Source organism: Maniola jurtina, chromosome Z, assembly GCF_905333055.1.
Source record: "Maniola jurtina chromosome Z, ilManJurt1.1, whole genome shotgun sequence".
NCBI classification, from domain to species: Eukaryota; Metazoa; Arthropoda; class Insecta; order Lepidoptera; family Nymphalidae; genus Maniola; species Maniola jurtina.
The window spans coordinates 11929111-11951289 of NC_060058.1; the positions used below are offsets into that span (position 1 = coordinate 11929111).

Below are 22179 nucleotides of genomic sequence, written 5' to 3' on the forward strand. Positions count from 1 at the left end.
CTCAAACAGGGTGTTAGCAATATTAACCTTTCACGGTCATCTCATCAGTAGAGGTTACAAACACGATCAACCTCATTACACTATGCATCAATATCATTAAAAACGGGATTAAAATTTGAAATGGAATAATGGATGGATCATACCTCAGTTATTACGCGTAGAAGTTGAGGGTAGGTTGCCATCGGGCGTAGAAACCATGCACGCTGCAGATGAATGTACCTCCGGTTCAAAACTCTTCTAAGGACCTTCCGGGCCCCAGAAGTGGACGATCTTCATTGTCGCTTGATTTTTACACGGTGATTCGTTTCTTTCTTGCAGAGGAACAAAGTAGCCGGCATGTATTTGCCGAATCGTTAATTGGCGCGATTATGCATCATAACTTTCTTTATTAATCCCACTTCTGAGATAAAACAGTGGGTTTAAATAAAAAGAGCAAATCAGTATAATCGCACTAATTTATTTTATCACTTCACTCAACACACTAAATATTACTTTAATATATTTGTTACTAATTATACAATTTACACTTATTTACACAAACCGGCAGTATTTCAGCTCATAATGCGTACGATACAATAATAACACTAAAAATGAGCTCGCATGGCGTTATATGGCGTTATCCCCACCGAAGGCATTCGGTAGTAGTGGCTGTCATGGCGGTATTTGGCTATGATTGGCTGTCATGGCAGTAATTGGCTATGATTGGCTGTCATGGCGGTAACTGGCTATGATTGGCTGTCATGGCAGTTAGCTCGGAGCGGCTGGTTTGAATGGCACGTTGCAAGGCGGCGAGGCGTAACAATAGCGTACTTACTTCCCGTTTACCTAGAATCATGAAATTTGGCAGGCAGGTAGGTAAACACAAGTACCTAAAAGAAAAAATCCGAAAAACAAGTGAAGGTTACAGTAACTAGAAAAGAGCTGATAACTTTCAAACGGCTGAACCGTTTTTTTTGGATTATAGCTAAAAACACTCTCGATTAAAAGCCACCTTTCAAACAAAAAAAAAACTAAATTAAAATCGGTTCATTACTTTAGGAGCTACGATGCCACAGACAGATACACAGATACACACGTCAAACTTAAGTATAACACCTCTCTTTTTGGGTCGGAGGTTAAAAAATTTGATTTAGAACGATAATAATTAGTTTTTTCGTACAAAATTTTTAATCATGAACCATCGACCATGTAGATTTAACTTTGACAGAATTTTACATAGACACGGCCACTCCGTTGAAACAGTTAAAATATTTTAGACTAGCTGATGCCCGCGACTTCGTTCGCGTGGATGTAGGTTTTTTAAAATTCCCGTTGGAACTCTTTGATTTTCCGGAATAAAAAGTAGCCTATGTGCTAATCCAGGGTATAATAATTTATCTTCATTCTAAATTTCAGCCCAATCCGTCCAAACACACACACACACACACACACATACACACACACACACACACACACACACACACACACACACACACACACACACACACACACATACAAACTTTCTCCTTTATAATATTAGTGTGATTTTTAGGTACCTATATATCCAATCAAATTGGCATTACGAACAATAAGTACTGCATAGTTAGTACCTATACACTAATACAATAACTGTTCGGCCAGTAATGTTTGGAATTCAATTATGATATGGATAGTCATTCATTGCCTCAGTAGCAATAGGATTGTCGATAAATTCGATTCATTGTAATCGATAAGTCCAATCACGCAAGCGATGCCTCAGGAAAGTGGGTAAACTAAACCAAAAGACCAAAAAGAGGGGTGTTATAAGTATGACGTGTGTATCTGTGTATCTGCAGTGTATCTGTGTATCTGTGTATCTGTCTGTGGCATCGTAGCGCCTAAGCGAATAAACCGATTTTAATTTAGTTTTTTTGTTTGAAAGGTGGCTTGATCGCGAGTGTTCTTAGCTATAATCCAAAAAAATTGGTTCAGCCGTTTAAAAGTTATCAGCTCTTTTCTAGTTTTCTTGTAGAAAAGAAGGTTAGATAACCCTTAGGTTCATAATATTCAAGTGTCAATTGACAAATGTCAAGCTGTCAAGATGGACGTTACCTAGATATACATAATTATTTATTTTGAAAATGATGTTTTGGAAAACTCAGATACTTTGGATCGTAGGCGCGGAATAGTCCAAGAAAATCGGTTCAGCCGTTTGAAAGTTATCAGCTCTTTTCTAGTCACTCACTTGTCGGGGGTGTTGCAAATTTTTAATTCAATCCCCACCCTTGTCTGTCTGTCAAGAAACCTATAGGGTACTTCCCGTTGACCTAGGATCATAAAATTTGGTAGGTAGGTAGGTCTTATAGCACAAGTACAGGAATAAATCTGAAAACCGCGAATTTGTGGTAACATCTTAAAAAAAAAAATTAAAATGTGTTTCAATTTTCAAAATAAGATAACTAGACCAAGTGGGGTATTATATGAAAGGGCTTTACCTGTAAATCCTAAAACAGATTTTTATTTGTTTTTATGTATAATAGTTTTTGATTTATCGTGCAAAATGTCGGAAAAAATGCCCGAGTACGGCACCCTCAGTGCGCGAGTCTAACTCGCACTTGGCCGGTTTTTTACTTAATGTTGTTTATTTGACCGTGAACTTTCTTATTCCTTGATTATGTCACCGGTAATATATGCAATCCGTCATTACATACAATTCCTAGGTAATAATCAAGTAATTAAAAATATTTTTGTTTCTACACGCTTCTACACGAATCCTAACGCTTAGATTAAAATTAAATGTCAATTGAGCTTGGTGGCTATTATTCAGTGTTGATTACTTTAAGAAAGTTTAATGGAAGAGTCACTCACTACATCCTACCTGAATGGGAAATACTTTTCATAGAAAGCAACTAGGTACTGTAAAACATAGACAAGTAGGTAGGCCCTAGTTAAATACCGGGAGCACTTTGCGAGGACGAGTCGAAATAAATTAGTTCCTATTCAAAAATCTACATAGAAAACTTGTTAGACTTGGTGATTACAGCTCGTTAAGTCAATTTTCAGCCGACCCCGAAAATCCGAATACACGAGCCGCGGGTACGAGGACATTTGAATTTACAAAATGTACAAAACGTAGGTACAAGTATGAAGTCTTAGTCGGAGATCAGGTGGTATTATTCAAGGTGCTTCATACAGAACGACAGAACTAGATGACTTTGCTGTCAAAACTTTGTTAATATAACTATCGTTGCGATTAAAAACTCAATGATAAAGAGACAAACAAATAAGCACATAAGGACGGACGTGTGGTCTAGTTGTGACAACGTAAATCAATCGATTGTGTTAAGCAACGTTGAACCAAGACGGTAACTGGATGGGTGACCGACTTTAGAGGTCCGAATTTGACTTTTTCGTTTCCTCCGTGCCTCGGATCATCAATAACATCTGATAATAACTGTCAATTAATCTAAGAGTCGAAATCTCGTTCTCCTAGAGTGTTGTATGTGGAAGGATCACGGAAACCCACCGCATTATTATCCCAAGAGAACTGCTACCATTATAGGATTAATGGAAAGGGGTCACGACCCTCAGTAATGAGAAATAACGACTGTAGAGAGACAGTAAGTAAGGAGCGTTCAACTATTTTGTGGTAAGAGGATAGGATCTCACATACCTACGCAAATCATATTGTGTGGGCAGGCCGGCGTTCCGGTAGTATTGTATCAGAGTGAATTAGAGTGAGGGAACTCTCGATTTGATCTTGAATCGACGCATATCGTCAAATATTAGGCTATGGTGATGTGAAATCAAAGGTAAATAGGAGAGAGTACTTTAGCGCTAGCCGCTACCTGCGACAAATGTACTAACACTAGTGACGTCAAAGCTTCGACGTTTTGTTAGATTAGATGTGCTGCAGATTATAAACTACGACCCCCAGCTCTCGTCCTAACCGTGACAATAGCTCGCGAAACACTTTCGAGTTGGAGTCGTAATTTATTTCGCTTTGTGATTTTTCATCGGACGCGTGCGGCGGCGGGGTGCTACAATTATTATTTATCCACTTTGTGTTACTTATACAACTTCGCGCGTTCTTCGCTTTTTCTGTAGAGTAATACATGTAACCAGGATGTATGAGATAAAGCCTCATACACAGAGACGGAATGGCAAGAACAAAAATGCCGTCACCCGCACGCGCGTACTCGTAAAAGGTTAAGGTGACTGACTGACTGACCCCATCTCAAACTACTAGACGCATTGGGCTGAAAGGCATGCAGATAGCTATTATGACGTAGACAGCCGCTAAGAAAGGATTTTTGAAATAAAATAGGTGATGAAATTTGGGTAGTAGCGGGCATAAGCTAATAAGTAGGTACTATACAGGCTAATAAGTACAAGAATGCTAGCAAAAACTTAGCGTTATTATAATACCAACTAGCTAAACACAATCCAATGCCAGTAACTTTAATTTCACTCTGGTACAATTTTTAGTGGCCTTACTGTACTATAATATGCTATGCCCAGTTAAACCCCTACTGTTTATTACTAAGCTATATTACACTGATCGCGAGCAATTTGCTATTATCCATTGAGGAGTTCTGTTCTCCATCTCCGAAGATATTCATCAAATCTTCACCAAAATATGGGACCACCTGCACAGTCCCAATCCCAGACCCTTTCAAACAAAAAGAATCCAAATCGGTCCAGGAGTCTTTGAGTAATAATCGGGGAACATACATAAAATAAAAAAAGATTCCGACGAATTGAGAACCTCCTCCTTTTTTTGAAGTCGGTTAAAAATAGGAACTGTTTCTGGGTTATGTCAATTTGGAATTTAAAGTTTTTTAAATCAATCGCTAAAATTCTAAAAAAACAATAATAATGCAAAACTGGGTGTACAGCAGCTGTGAGAATGTGAGAGAACGGAGCGATATTTCACACAAACCTCTGTGCGTCTATCCGGCCCTAGTACAAAGCCCGCGTATATTAATTTTGTATTACCGCCAGAATGTCCGCGAGCCACTGGCTTGTTGAAGCTGGGTTTCTAAAAAGGTCAGGGGTTCGATACCTGGCACCTGTAGTTTCGGAGTTAGATATGTGCGTTATAAGCAATTAAAATATATCAGCTGCTTTAATGGTCAAGGATAACATCGTGAGGAAACCTGCAAGCCTGCCATTGTGAAGTCTGGGCCAACGTGGTCAACTACCTTTTTAATATTGAGAGGAGACCCGTGCTCTGTAGTGAGCCAGCGATGGATTAATCATGATGATGATAATTGCTAAGTGGGATAGTTTATAAAACAGTTAAAACACCAGTTTTGAACTCATGATTTTCCTCGGATCTCGAGCGTCAGACGTGTCTAACGTAAGATGGCAGTTTGAAATTTAAATTCAAAAAGTTCGCTAAAATTGGAGGCAATGAGTAGGAGTGCAGAACTAGTAAGGAGCTTATCCTAGGGAAGGGAAGACGCTATCAATTATTGTTGGAGGCGGTTCTGTTAATAAGCTCTGCCTTCCATCTTTTTACCTACACCTGCGCAAGGGCAGTCAGAAAACACAGGAGCTAAACAATAAACATTATGCTGAAGGAAGCCAACTTGAAAGGACCTGTTCATGTTTCAGTTTTTAAGCTGACGCGCGTACGTCACAGCCGCGCGGCGCGGCTGGAGAGAATATCGTGCGGGGCGCTGACGCGACGCGCAGTTCCGCTGCAGTGCAGTCGTGGTGCGTGGGCACCTTTAGGGTTCCGTACCCCAAAAGGAAAAACGGAACCCTTATAGGATCACTTTGTTGTCTGTCTGTCCGTCCGTCCGTCCGTCGCGTCTATCAAGAAAACCTATAGGGTACTTTCCGATGATCTAGAATCATGAAATTTGGCAGGTAGGTAGGTCTTGGAATAAATCCGAAGCGTGAATTTGTGGTAACATTATTAAAACAAGTGTAAATTAAAAATTTTCAACACCCCCGACAAATCATTTTCAAATAAATAATTATGTATATCTAGGCAACGTCCATCTTGACAACTTGACATTTGTCAATTGACACTTGAATATTATGAACCTAAGGGTTATCTAACCTTCTTTTCTACAAGAAAACTAGAAAATAGCTGATAACTTTTAAACGGCTGAACCAATTTTTTTGGATTATAGCTAAGAACACTCTCGATCAAGCCACCTTTCAAACAAAAAAAAAGTAAATTAAAATCGGTTCATTCGTTTAGGCGCTACGATGCCACAGACAGATACACAGATACACAGATATACAGATACACACGTCAAACTTATAACACCCCTCTTTTTGGGTCCGGGATTAAAAAAAATTAAAATGTGTTTACTAGCTTTAATAAGTGGGATATCATATGAAAGGGCTTTACCTGTATATTCTAAATCAGATTTTTATTTATTTTTATGCATGATAGTTTTTGATTTATCGTGTAAAATGTCGTAAATTTACCCGAGTACGGAACCCTCATTGCGCGAGTCTGACCCGTACTTGGCCGGTTTTTTATTTGTTGTATACTTACAGGCCGCTCACAGATAGATGCGCGGACAGCAAAGGCTTAGGGTCCCCTTGGGCATGTAACCCTTAAAACTACTTACTTACATCATGTTTCATTGAAGGCTTACGTCTTTAAGAGCTTTGTCATTTAAGAGAAAAATCCAAAAGTCTAAGGTTTTAGACCAAACTTCTGAATTTTTTCTATCGAGAAAAGTTTGTCCAATCATGTTTTCATCGGACTCAATCGTAGGGGATATAATAAAAATTATTATGTATCAATTTCAAATTTTTCGATCCACGCGTTCCGAACTTATTTCCATTTTAGTATCGACGAAAACGGAGACCGCCCCGTTAACTTGAATAGCTTTAACTAAAGCTATTTTTTAAATGTACGTTAGGATAACTTTTATTTGATTTTAATGAAACTTACAAAAAAATTGTTTTATCGAAGGTTTCACTGGTTTTTTTTTTTGTTTACAGGTCAACGCTCTGCCATCAAACACGATGAAGTTCATGACGTTGCGCTTGGTAAGTGTTTATCATATTGTGTTTATGTTTAGCATATGTTTAGGTATATTATTTTTATCACCAATCTTAGGTTGCTGTGGGCATACCAACGAAATATTTATTAATAAACTAGCTGATTCCCGCGACTTCGTCCGCGTGGATTTATGTTTTTCAAAATCCCGCGGTAACTCGTTGATTTTTCGAGATAAAAAGTAGCCTATGTGTTAATCCAAGGTATAATCTATCTCCATTTAAAATTTCAGCCAAATCCGTATAGTAGTTTTTGCGTGATTGAGTAACAAACATCCAAACATCAACACTTTCACATTCATAATATTAATATTAGGATCAAAAAATCATAGTATTCTAAACTCTTTTATAGAAATGGGAATTCAGCGCGTCTGCTTCACCAATTTTCAAGCATTCATTTTGACGGTATACCTATTTAGTGTTAACATTGCAAAAACTCCATCTCGTTACGTTATTATCAAGATGTTCAAACTACCAAGTAGTTACCTAGTTCTTACATATTCAGAGTTCCTACTAAGGATCTCTCTCATTCAGGAATAATAGAAGCAATAATAATAATATAGAATAGAATCTAACTTTGACGTTGTGTAGTTCTTGAATTCTACTTACTTACGTTATCACGATGTTCAAACTCGTACTAAGGGTTCCGAAGAAGTGTAGGTACTTACCCTTATTGCTTTTTCATAAACCGGCGCGGACTAGAGTCTCAATACGGGAACTAATTCGATATCGCTGGAATTAATCATAATTTGTGTACCCATGTATAGGCGATAGAGTTAATTTAGTTTGCTTTTCGCGTCGCCCGGGGGAATGCGAGATGGGGTATTAAGGAGAGTACCCACTGACGGAGTAGGTACGGACACGTACGAAGCGATTTGCTTCCTCGTTGCTAATCCAAACCGCTAGGATATATGGAACGCCGTTCCGGCATCAGTTTTCCCTTCCACTTTTAATATGGGTACCGTCGAGTCAAGAGTGAATAGGCAACTTCTAGGTAAGTGTGCTCCATCTTAGGCTGCATCATCACTTGCTAGCAGGTCTGACTGCAACCAAGCGTTAGTCCATAAATTAAAAAAAAGTACACGTGCGTTTTCTGCCTCCAAAATACAAACACGTTGTTATCATATTGGTAAACTCATCAGGGCTGAATAAAACCGGTCAAGTGTGAGTCGTACTAGCACTCGAAGGATTCTGTACCATCCTACAAGATTATGCCCTTTCATAAGGAATCGAACCCGGACGACCCACTAATAAGACCACAGCTCTTACCACTACGCTACACTATGATCTACCTAACTTTTCGATATGACTGTGGATCACAAAATATAACTTAGTAGCTGATGCCCGCGACTTCGTTCGCGTGGATGTAGTTTTTAAAAATCCCGTGGGAACTTTTTGATTTTTCGGGATAAAAAGTAGCCTATGTGCTAATCCAGAGTATAATCTATCTCCATTCTAAATTTTAGCCCAATCCGTCCAGTAGTTTTAGCGTGAAGGAGTAACAAACATACACACACACATACAAACTTTCGCCTTTATAATATTAGTGTGATAGTGTGATGGATTTTATTAGAAAGATGATTCATTATTGTTTTCATAATGCCAGTAGGTGCCAGAGTAATAATATGAGGAGTAACTACGTATTAGCGATGGGAATGTTTACTAAGTAGCTACTTTTAAATCATTTTCATTTGGTGAAATTATTTATTATTTTTCCTCACAGTGATTTCACAGGCATTTTTTGCACAACCAATCGTTTGCTGCATTAAATTAACAAGAAATAAAAGGTTGGTTTTCACGAAAAGTGACTTTTCGCACTACTGATTGTAAGTGCGAAACTTTGCTTTTCGAGAAACGTACTTAGCAGGAATTTATCTTTTTATTTTTAATTTTGTATCTATTAAGCAATTAATAATGTTTAAGACAATTAATGTATTTGCATGCGAGCTTGCCATGGTACAGCTGGACCAATGTACTTACTGTTATGCATTCATTGACGTTTTAGGCTTCTTTAAGTAAGATATAACAAGTTGATGCTAACATGCTATCTGTGAAATGGTCCATCACTACTCCCTATCATAGTGATTAATCATAATTTTGTGTACGCTCATAACCAATATACTTAATTCGGTTTGCCTTTCGCATCGCCCACGGGAATCCGAGACGATGGTATTAAGGATATTTCACATGGATGTAGCAAGAGAACAAGTGTAAATTAAAAATTTATAACACCCCCGACAAGTGAAGGTTACAGTAACTAGAAAAGAGCTGATAACTTTTAAACTGCTGAACCGATTTTCTTGGATTATAGCTAAGAACACTCTCGATCAAGCCACCTTTCAAACAAAAAAAAACTAAATTAAAATCGGTTCATTAGTTTAGGCGCTACGGTGCCACAGACAGATACACAGATACACAGACACACAGATACACACGTCAAACTTATAACACCCCTCTTTTTGGGTCGGGGGTTAAAAACCAGACAAGTATGATATGTGATGTATGACGAGTGTGCACCTACGTGTGTATACGCATAATTATAATCTTGATAGGTTTTCCTGGAAAGAAAAAACGGTCAAGTGCGAGTCAGACTTACACACCAAGGGTTCCGTACTCGGGTATCACACTAATATTATAAAGGAGAAAGTTTGTATGTGTTTGTGTGTGGGTCTACTGGATGGATTGGGCTGAAATTTAGAATGGAGATAGATTATACCCTGGATTAGCACATAGGCTACTTTTTATCCCGGAAAATCAAAGAGTTCCCACGGGAATTTTAAAAACCTACATCCACGCGAACGAAGTCGCGGGTATCAGCTAGTTTTCTATATTCAAAATTAAAATTCATTTATTTACTTATATTACACGGCCGTGCTTACTAAAACTCAACTTAATCGGTCCAGTAGATTCGAAGTAATTTTGCTGTGAAAGACGGACAGAGATTCCTAAAAATACTAGTTCTCTAATGACAAGCTTATTTGGCTGCGGCTGGGAGTGTGAGCCAGAGGCCAGAGTTGTCTATACTAATATTATAAAGAGGAAACCTTTGTATTTTTGTATTTTTGTATGTTTGTATTGAATAGGCTCAAAAACTACTGGACCGATTTCAAAATTTCTTTTACCATTACTTAGAGGGATTCTTCCGAATCCGTATAGGCTATATTTTATCCCGGAAAATAGATACGATTTTTCGTGGTAGTGAAAATTGTGGAGTAAGGCGTCGAAAAAACTGCCGTACGTTAACGATTCTCGCGAACGCTGCCTAAATGGTTAGAGATGTATGGTTGACTTCTATAGAAAAGTTGTAGAACTCAATAATGCCTACAAAAAAGTCCGCGATAGTATAAACCAAACATTTATATTTTAGCCATTATAACCACTTTTCCATTAGTTTTACGATAAATTATAACTTTGACTCGCACCCGTGCGAAGCCGGGGCGGGCCGCTAGTCTCGTATAAAGCTTAAAGTTCAAATCAAACACAGCAGCTTAGAGCGCGTGTGTAGCACTGGCCTTATCGCTCTTTGCGACGTGTGTTAATCCTGTATTCCTTAATGGAAACTAGGGTTTAATGATTGTTGCCACTGAAAGGATTATACGGTACATTAGTGTACAGGAATTCGCCTATAATGCTGATAGGTACTATCACTGCCCATCACTACACACAAATACGAAAATGTGTTCGTTCGTTGGTTTGATGCAGTGTCCTTCAATCACGTCGTAACGAAGCTATGGATCGGCACGATTTTTTGCATGGATATAGATAAAGACCTGGGGAGTGGCCAATGCTACTTTTTATGCTGGAATTAAATAGTTCCCGCAGGATTTTACAAGCAAGAATGCACGCGGATGACGTCGCGGGTATCAACTAGTATTGTACCTATATCGATGAGAGTTTCATCATGATTTGAAAACTAGAAGTGGATCTCAGAAATGAGATTATGATCATGATAATGAGAGATCTGTAATGATTCAGTAACGGACATACTTTCAATGAGAATCGAGCCATTCTTTCGAAACCATTGTATAAGCGTCACTCAGAAAAAGCACGTAGGTAGTTATTATTTAAATAATTTTATCAATTATTCAAATGCCCTCTCAAAACCTACGCGAAGAACATAGGTGCAACGCCTAGGTTATTCAAGAATTTTAATCTTAATAAAAATAATGGCAAAATAAATAATTTAATTAGAGCGTAATTGCTATCACAACATCTAATTATCTAGTTCACGATTTAAACAATGAAAATATACAATAATCTTTCGTCGTCCATAAATCGTCCGACCATAAAGATGCTTTGGCGTTTGCTAATTCTTGTCTGAAAAGATCCATCCAAAAGTAATCTTTAACCAATCAAGTTTACTTGAATGTAACTTGTTGAAAACAAAACATCTCTGCGTACAGACGGCTTCAATACCAAGTTCGGTATTATTAAAACACAAAACTTCGCCGCTCATTGACATCAGATGTTCTTCCAACGGAGGATGTTCTTTGTATAATTCCTGCACTTCGGCGTATATTACAATACTTTTAGCAACTCCACACTTGGAACATTTGTTTGTACAAAGTCTTACCTGTACCTATTGGGAACGTTAAGTTTCAAACTTATTAATGAAACCGCGATAGTTGGGTGGCCTCGATGGATTTAAATATACCTACTGGTGTTATTAAAAATCTATATCACTGAAGTTTCCAACAAAAAAAACTAAACTAAAATCAAATCGGTTCATTACTTTAGGAGCTACGATGCCACAGTCAGATACACAGGTCAAACTTAGGTATAACACCCCTCTTTTTGGGTCGGGGGTTAAAAATAAATGCAACAGATAATATTCTTAATTTATTCCCGCAAAATAGACAAAGACTTGACTTAAGGCACAATGGAAACGTGTTTTATTATTTTCTTAGCTTATACTTTGAGGAGCTTAATGGCGGTGTCACTTTTCCTTGTGATGTTGAGGGAAATAAGAAATAGAATAATCGGATTTAAAAAAAAAGATAAAATAACCGAGGTTCATAGTTGATACTTATTATACAATAATTTTAACATTCATCATGATCAACCCATCGTCGGCCCACTACAGAGCACGCGTCTCCCATTAAAATAATCCATAAAGTCCATGATATACAAGGAACCAAAAACTTAATTTGCTAAAATCCGCCAAACCAAACCAATCTGTATTGTGCAACATGCAGCATGGGACATGTACCGCCCGCCCCCCCACTGATAAACATTCAGGAAAAGCCAGACACCTAGCAAGCCATACGCATCACCACCACGCAGCACCACACAAATCCCAAAACCACTCGACACAAGTTTTGCCCTGACACCGATGTCTAGGTTGGAGCGCGCTTGCCTAGAAGATGTTTATTCACTCTTGCTTTGCAGGCTTTCGCACCGTGATTCTCACGCGATTGGGAGCTGGCTTAAGAATGCCCTTCATATTATGCGCTTCTCCATACTAAGGCGTATTATTCTATTAGAATAATATGCGTAATATACCTATATAATATACATATTATTCTAATAATAATTGGTATTCGTTGGTCTAGATCTAAAACTCAGCCGGATATCGATTTATTTTTTCATTATCTATGCCTAAATAAATATGTTAAAATTATATTTATTTTGAAAGTTATGACCTCTGAAACATCTCTATTTCAAGTCAAATTAGGTAATTTCGTACGTAAATGAACCATGTGTAAACAACAAAATTTCAAAACTACTGGTTTAATGGCAATTTTTTTTAAATAATAATTCCTAATGTCTTTGGTTTGTTAAAAAATATTAATTAGTTTGCAAAAAAATAACCTAATACCAAACGTCAAGCATCGTTTTCATACGCATCTCGCTCTTGAGTCTGCCCCGCCCGTAAATGTCGATTGCAAAAGCATGCTCTCACGCTCGACTTGGAGCGACCATGAAGAGCACTCTTAAGGGATGTAGGTAACTCGGGGAGTAAGCACAAGTGGTGGAGAGTAATCACTCATAGACTACAGGCCCATGTTTAAAAATGGGTGGGTCATATGAACCACCAGGTGACGTATACAGGACGATATAAGAGCATAAAATAATAAGTTTCAGCACTATGCCGTCACTTGTAAGCTGTCCAACAGAGTGCTGGTGAGAATTGAAAAGTGCAGGTAGAGTGAGTACATTTTGGTCATATATTTTTGTACGGCATTTTTACCATCGATAGATCCATGAAAAATAATAAGAAAGCGCGCAGTGCCGTAAAAAAATGGTGCGCCACAAAGTCAGTAAATGTTTTGATTTTCTGACAATTTCCGGGGTAAATTTGGTCATTTAATTCTGTACGGCACTAGTTTCATACTGTTTCAATACAGCCTCTAATCCATTATTCCGCAACGCCGTACAAAAATCATGCGACAAGGGGAAAAAATTGAGGGTAGCAACCCCCTCTCTTTCCGTGGTCCGGGGGGTGATTTGAGAAAGTACGGCTTTGGTTCCAAAACATTATCTAGCACTCAAAAGTACTATTAAAAATAATGCCGTAAAAAAATTAGTGTTCATTTGAATGTGTATCAATAATTATCTTAATTTCATGGTATACTTAATTTTTAAAGCTGTAAAATCATTTGACTCTGTACGGCAACTTTTTTTTTAACATGATAGTGTAAAATACTATTGTTATATAGTATTGCCGTTCAAAAGAAACTGTTCTAAAAAAAATTATAGATAAATACAAAAACTGAAATTTTACAAATTATTGCAAAAGTTTAAATATTCATAGATTAATAAAATATAGCAATTTTCTACGCTTTTCCCTTGTTTTAAATAGTATTAAGATAAATAAATTAGTAAAAAATTATGCCGTACATTTTAATGCAGACCATATCTTTTAGGCTGATGAAAATGACGCTACCATTTTAAGGGTAGTACTTTATGGCCATCTGATACTGTACGGCATTAACATATTTTTGAAGAGAACAATTGATAATATGATAAAATCACTATGCCGTCTAACTGAAGTGAACGGGTGTGTATATAATATCCACATCCCCTACAAACCTTTGGACCAACGAAAATGTACGGCATGTAAAAAAATATTATCTATGCATAAAACACTTTCAAAATAAATTAATTTTATGTTGTTTCAAATCACCCCCCGGACCACGGAAAGAGAGGGGGTTGCTACCCTCAATTTTTTCCCCTTGTCGCATGATTTTTGTACGGCGTTGCGGAATAATGGATTAGAGGCTGTATTGAAACAGTATGAAACTAGTGCCGTACAGAATTAAATGACCAAATTTACCCCGGAAATTGTCAGAAAATCAAAACATTTACTGACTTTGTGGCGCACCATTTTTTTACGGCACTGCGCGCTTTCTTATTATTTTTCATGGATCTATCGATGGTAAAAATGCCGTACAAAAATATATGACCAAAATGTACTCACTCTACCTGCACTTTTCAATTCTCACCAGCACTCTGTTGGACAGCTTACAAGTGACGGCATAGTGCTGAAACTTATTATTTTATGCTCTTATATCGTCCTGTATACGTCACCTGGTGGTTCATATGACCCACCCATTTTTAAACATGGGCCTGTAGTCTATCAGTGTGAACACAACGCTCGCGTGACAATGCGACGTCATCAGTCAGGCCTCGGGAACGTTTTCAAACTTGGCGCGAATGTTGAAAATGGAACTGTATTTTAAGTGTTTCCCCGAGGCTGTACTGCGTTCGGATAAATAAAATACGTTTGCATTATTCCAACGGCATCTATATCCATGTTATGCCTACACAGGTTATAGTTGTAACCATCGTTGTAACCAGAACGCGAACAAAAACTTAGCGTTATTATTATATTCAACTTAGCGTTATTATTATATTAATCCAATGCCACTTAATATTTAATATTTAACTTAGCGTTATTATTATATTAATCCAATGCCACTGACCATTTGCCTTATGTTGTAGTTTTAGTGATTTAGTATTTCTCAAACCCGCATTGTAAAGCGTACAAAACTCGGGTCAATTCCCCACCTACGACGCAGCGTTGACTTGAGTGGTCTACTTTCGCAACGTTCGTTGACTTCAAGCGTCAGTCAGATGTTTTCATTGCAATATATTGTGAGCTTTTAACAAGTGTAAATTAGAAATTTATAACACCCCCGACGATCCAAAGTATTTGAGTTTTCCAAAACATCATTTTCAAATAAATAATTATGTATTTAGGCAACGTCCATCTTGACAGCTTGACATTTTGTCTATTGACATAATATTATGAACCTAACGGTTATCTAACCTTCTTTTCTACAAGAAAACTAGAAAAGAGCTGATAACTCTTAAACGGCTGAACCATTTTTTTTAGATTTTAGCTAAGAACACTCTCGATCAAGCCACCTTTCAAACAAAAAAAAACTAAATTAAAATCGGTTCATTCGTTTAGGCGCTATGATGCCACAGACAGATACACAGATACACAGACACACAGATACACAGATACACACGTCAAACTTATAACACCCCTCTTTTTGGGTCGTGGGTTAAAAATACAGGATTTTTCAATTTTTTTTGTCGTAGTTTTTTTATGGTATCTTAGCAGTAGGTAATCATTAGAACTATCACCTGTCTTCGTTTTGCTAGCGTTCTGGTTATACCCCATAGGTACGTTCTACGGCGTTTTGCGGCTCGGGATACTTGTTTAGATCACTATTTGTAGTCCTATGATCAGAACAGAGTAGGTATAAGCAAGACGAAGTAGGTATAATAATGAAACAAAGAGTCTAGTTTTGTTTTGGGGCAACCGTTCTAACCTAGGTGTTCTGAAACCACAAAACCACACCGTACCTTTGCTCGACCAAGCATTCTTCTGTCGTTGCATTTTTTTAGTTATCTAGCATTGGAATTCATAGTCATGACAGGGGCTTCGTTAGTTATTCAAACGACATTGTGTCATATTTAACTTTTATGCATAAGTAGGCACACAATATCTCGTCTGAATAATCCTCCAAAGAAGCTTTTATCTTGACCATGAATTCTGGTGTAAGAGTGTACTTAGGTCGTTAAGTAGGTACCTAGGATAATCCAGATAGTTTGGTCTTTATTTTTTAAATACTTATGTGATTTTTAATTATTAATATGTCTATTCCTTTCATGCCTAGAATAATAAGCAGAGAATAACCCATTTAAAACCTAAAAGTATGTCCTTTCTTGGACTACCTTCTGGTAGATAATTAATTTATGTAATGCATCATTTAAGGCCGAGCAATTTCCATTTAGATACCCGAGAGAATAGATGCACAAGGAATATATTCTAGGCCAGAACGCGTCAAAGGGGGTATTAAACTGTCACATAATATATCCAGCAATTATTGCGCATGCATACCGCTTCAACTGCAATTACTTAATGGACTCCTAAATTGTGCATTGTGACCTCATTTGCTGTCTCCGGGCATATTTCTAAACAAACAAAATATAACGTCCGAAGCATACCATTCGAAGCAGGTACAAGGGAGCCGAGCCACGTGGCATCTTTTTAGGGTTTCGAACCCGGAAATTGCCACCAATAGGACCCTATTAGGCCTACGCTGTCCGTCCGTCTGTCAGCAGACTGTAATCTCATGAACTGTAATACGTATATCAATTGAGTTGAAATTTTACAGACGTATGATTTGGATGACAATGATAAGGTAGAAGTGAAGGGTGGATATTAGAACTCTCTAATGGCTATAAGTAGTACAGTCAAATTCTCACGCATTAGCTTTGAACCAATATCGAACAGAGGACCTTTCGAAAGGAGACCAACATAATCACCCCTTTTCGTTACACAGTTTCGATACTTACCTACTCGAAATTACTATTAACGTTGTCGAAATGTGTAAACTCGGTACTAACCATAGTAAGTATAATGTTAAGTTAGGGCTGGTTGCATAACAAGCAGTTAAAGTAAGATTCCGGCTACCGTTAATCTTTGACCACCAAAAAAAGCAAAGTGGTGGTTGCTTGAGTAAATATTTATAGTTCAATGGTTAAGTTTTAAGGCTAGGATTTCCGATTACATTTGTCAAACGCGATTTCATCTACCCCCTCAACAAGCATGCATATTATTATATGCTATTTAATATGAACTTGAAGTATTTTGGTTTATAGCAAATTTCTGGTTGAAAGTTAACAAACTTTGACTTGTAAAACCCATTTCACTTTATAAACATAAACGTCTAACCACTGAACTCACGTATTAGCAGCAGAGGTCCTTTTAAATTGGACCCAGGACGGAACTAGACATGTAGGGCATACTCTGAACAACTCACGCGGTTCCTTCAGACATTTATATTAAAAATGCATATCACTATAATCATTGACAGTCAAAGTTCAGTGGTAACCGGGACGTTACTTAAACCGTCTGTTATGCACCTGGTCCTTAATGTCAACTCCGCGGGGATTACAGCAAAGCGCTGGCATTTTCATCGGATTCCTGAGGGACACATTAGTTGCGACTTGCGAGGTACAGAAAATGCCTTGAGCACAAGCTTAGATATAAAAGGACAGCGGGGCTGACATTTTGACGTCACTTTGTGTCACGGGGTCAAACAAAATAGTAGTCTTTTGGGTTGAGTAAATACTTAGTAAGATATTTTCTGAGTATAAGTGGGCTACATAAGATTTTAGTTTTATTTCTCTCTCTATAATAGGTATGTGTGTCGTATTTTTTTATTGCTAAAAGTCAAGAGTCGTCACCTTTTCTCATACTTTATGGCAGAGGTTTTCTTAGCAAAACAATGCGGTGGGCTCCCAGGTCCTTCTCAATAAGACTTTTTGCTAAGACATAGATTTTACGAATTATTATCATTTTAAGCTAAGGCATATTTAAGGCATTAGGCATGGGTAGGATATAATACTTCTACGGATATAATACTAAGACTACGGCAAAGCCTAAAGGAAGGGTTAATATTATGATTTTAGCAATCTATGTATGTACTTATGTATGTTTATCAGATTCTGTGTATTCCACCGTAGCCCCTGAAGTCTAAACTAATGGATCGATTTTGATGAACGAGGTGCCAATCGATTTGCTATTATGTTCCGGGTGACCATAATAACAAATCGATATGATGACAAATTAAGGGTTCCATTTTTAGGGTTCCGTAATTCAAAAGGAAAAACGGAACCCTTATAGGATTACTTTGTTGTCTGTCTGTCTGTCTGTCTGTCCGTCCGTCCGTCCGTCCGCCCGCCCGACCGTCGTGTCTGTCAAGAAACCTATAAAGTTTACTTCCCGCTGACTTAGAATCCCGCTGACTTAGGTAGATCTTATAGCACAAGTAAAGGACTAAATTCGGAAAACCGCGAATTAGTGGTTACATAATTAAAAAAAAAATTGTTTTAATTTTCTAAATAAGATAACTATACCAAGTGGGGTATCATATGAAAGGGCTTTACCTGTACATTCTAAAACAGATTTATTTTTTATTTTTGTGCATAATAGTTTTTGATTTATTGTGCAAAATGTCGGAAAGAATACCCGAGTACGGAACCCTCGGTGCGCGAGTCTGACTCGCACTTGGCCGGTTTTTTTTACCATTTTGGTAGCTATAGAAACCTAATAAAGCCGGATTTTCTTTTAATTCCTGGCGACAGAAGCCTCGGTTAGTCGCTAGTATCAACTAGGATCAACCGGCTACAAGTTAGAAGTATGATGTCGTGATATTGTGCTATTAATTCGCGTCTCGGGGATGAATGCGAGGCGTGTACGGAGCGGCGTCGTCGCGGCGTCTCCGGAGTTAGCGCAGATTGGAGTTCAGCTAGCCAAATACGGGCTCCTAGTCTGAGAGCTGGCATTCACTTTTCCTGTAGCATTAACACCTCTATCATCATCATGACTAACCCAGCACTCACTTTTCCTGTAAAGTCGAGTCGCGGAGCAGAAAGAATTTCGTTCAATGACCTCTTTGCCTACTGACAGTGGTCACAAACATTTTTATATTAAGTGCGGTTTTCGAAGGAGAAAAAAAATTACTAGCCTATTAAATAAATTATTTATTTTGATTTAAGTATGAAAACAGGTATAATAATCCATACTAATATTATAAATGCGAAAGTGTGTCTGTCTGTCTGTCTGATACATTTTTACGGCCCAACTAATGAACCGATTTTAATTTAGATCTTTTTGTTTGAAAGATGGCTTGATCGAGAGTGTTCTTAGCTATAATCCAAGAAAATCGGTTCAGCCGTTTGAAAGTAATTAGCTCTTTTTTAGTTACTGTAACCTTCACTTGTCGGGGGTGTTATAAAATTTTAATTTACACTTGTTAAATAAACATATCAATAATTGTTGCATCAGTACTGTGCAAACATAGTACATATCACAAATTTCGTCACTGGCAGTACGCGATACCGTGGCTCATAGCGGTCAGAGCGTTGGGCGCGAACCCAGAAGACGCAGCATAAAATCCTGACGGTTTCGCAATCTTCAACATGTCTTTAAAAATCATTATAAATTTCATTGAAGTGCAGGTAAAAAACACTATCATAAAAATTATAAAAATAATACAACTTCTCCTAATTCTAAGATTGCCTGGCAAAGATCGCTATTAAGCGATAATGCCGCCTTTTTAGTAAATAATACCTAGTAATGTGAAAATGATAGAACTACTGTTTTTATTTTTATTTATTTCGAGCATAAACCCGTAAGGACATTATAATTGCCCAATTCGTCTTGCTGGCTTCAACGATAAATACAAATGATTATAAGCTAAACATTATCATTTAAAAAACCAAAAATAATTAACCAATAATACCTACATAATATAATTAGTAATAATAAACACTAAAATAATTCTTATCTTTTTACAATAATCTCATCATTTTGGTACTGGGGCACAGTTCATGACAGTTATGAATCTTGTAACAAAACCTCGATGCTTTACCTCACTGGCAGGTGTCAAATGTAGGCTATGATATGAAACGTCTAGGTAGGTATGCGATAGGCCGCAGGGGTAACAAAGATTTTTAAATCTTATAACATTTTTAAATCTTTTTTTCACCTTTTACATGTTCAAATACCTAATATTTGACAGAAGTCGATTCAGGATCAAACCGAAAACTCTCTCACTATATAGTTCAGTCTGACTGAGGTGTGGAAAACGTCCAGCTCCGAATTTTCCCGAACCGAATCACTAAGCAAGCACAGCACACGAGGCAAAATGGTACCTGTTTGACTAGCTCCATCATGACCTTTAGGCCTGTCACTTTAATTAAGTTTATAGACGTGTGTTGATACAACTGAATATACACTCATCATCATCATCATCATCATCAGCCTGTGGAGTCCACTGTTGGACATAGGCCTTCCCTATAGAGCGCCACCACAGCGTCCTCAGCCTTCCTCATCCAGCCACTTCCCGCCAGCCGCTTTATATCGTCGGTCCATCGTGTTGGAGGGCGTCCCACACTACGTTTGCTTAAACGCGGTCTCCACTCAAGGACTTTCCGGCTCCAACGGATATCGCCTCTACGACAGGCATGGCCTGCCCACTGCCACTTCAGCTTGCTAATAGTTTGGGCTATGTCAGTGACCTTGGTTCTCCTGCGGATCTCCTCATTTCGGATCTTATCCCTCAGTGAAACTCCTAACATAGCCCTCTCCATAGCTCGCTGAGCGACTTTGAATTTGTGAACAAGGCCATTTGTCAGTGTCCACGTTTCAGCACCATAGGTAAGGACGGAGGAATATACACTACTACACAATATCACCCACACCCAATCAAATATCCCCACATCATTAAAATTAACATAGAGGACATTATATTGAGGACAAAATCAAATGCACCTACACATGCAACTAACGACATTGTACGAAACAGTCAGAGTATTCGTTAACAATATTTTGTTGTTATGTTGTGTAAATAAGTTGTTCAAATAGCCTCAGGAAAGTTGGAAAATCGTTTGTGGGAATGAGTGTAATATTTTATAATAAAATTCCACAATCAATTTTAGACTTGCCTTTACACAAGTTTAAAAAATCTATTAAAAGTATGCTCCTGAAAAAAGCTTATTATACAATCGAAGATTATGTAAATGACAAAAAAGCTTGGATTTGATGCGCTCCAGCAATACACGGCGCTGCAATTGCTTGTATACAGTATGGCATATTATTGTAAATTGTACATTTGAAAAGAGCAACCGCCGAGTTTCTTGGTGGTTCTTCTCGGTAGGAACAGCATTCCGAACCAGTGGTAGATTATTCTGACGATTCAAAAGCACTTGTAAAAGTTTAATTGAATAAAAATAATTTGAATTTGAATTTGAATAAATTGGTTTCTTGTTCTTAAATCTAAAGTCTCTTGTTTTCCGTTAATGTCTTAATTTATTAGGAAACAAGTGTAAATTAAAAATTTATAACACCCCCGACAAGTGAAGGTTACAGTAACTAGAAAAGAGCTGATAACTTTCAAACGGCTGAACCGATTTTCTTGGACGATAGCTAAGAACACTCTCGATCAAGCCACCTTTCAAACAAAAAAAACTAAATAAAAACGGGTCATTCGTTTAGGCGCTACGATGCCACAGACAGATACACAGATACACAGATACACAGATACACACGTCAAACTTATAACACCCCTCTTTTTGGGTCGGGGGTTAAAAAATACGCAGCTGTCTCTTGAACTACGAGTTATATTTTGTTATATAACGACGATTCAGAGTGATGTACTCTACGTCAACAGCGACGGAAAACTTATGGACGGAAATGAAACATTTTGTGTACATATAGTGTTTTTAGGTTATTGTTTTGATATAATATTGGTTTATGATTTTTTGGTGCTGTTTTTTGTAGCCTATGATAGCATAGAGGTTATTGTGACCTCCTATATTCGGAGTTTGATCCCGGCCATACACCTCTAACATATACTTGAATTTTAACGGAATAGAAAACAATATGCTATGGAAAATCTGCAATCCTTTACCCAAAAATCCGTTAAGTGTACTGAATGTTTTTTGAGATACTTACTTATCGGCACAAAACGTTGAAATTTTTAAAAACTAATGTTTCTAAAAAATAATGCTACGTGGGTAAGACCAAGATTTTTAGTTAATTTTTTAGTTTGGTCTTACATACCAGTCTTTTTTAGAATGATTAGTTTTGAAAACTTCTAAGTTTTTGCCGACAACATTAAAAAAAATATTTGTACGTAAGTACCTACTTAACGGCTTTTTAGG

At 37.6% G+C, this 22179-nt stretch overlaps 1 protein-coding gene across 1 annotated transcript in view; it reads left to right on the forward strand.

Moving 5' to 3' along the window:
• Positions 1 to 4963: 4963 nt before the first annotated feature.
• LOC123880516 (glutamate receptor 1-like) overlaps positions 4964 to 22179 on the forward strand; it is a 211625-nt gene continuing 194409 nt past the window's right edge. The window contains exons 1-3 of the mRNA XM_045928663.1: positions 4964 to 5007; positions 6481 to 6533; positions 6934 to 6981. Of these exons, the coding sequence (XP_045784619.1) occupies positions 4964 to 5007; positions 6481 to 6533; positions 6934 to 6981 (145 nt within the window). The remainder of the gene's footprint in view (positions 5008 to 6480; positions 6534 to 6933; positions 6982 to 22179) is intronic.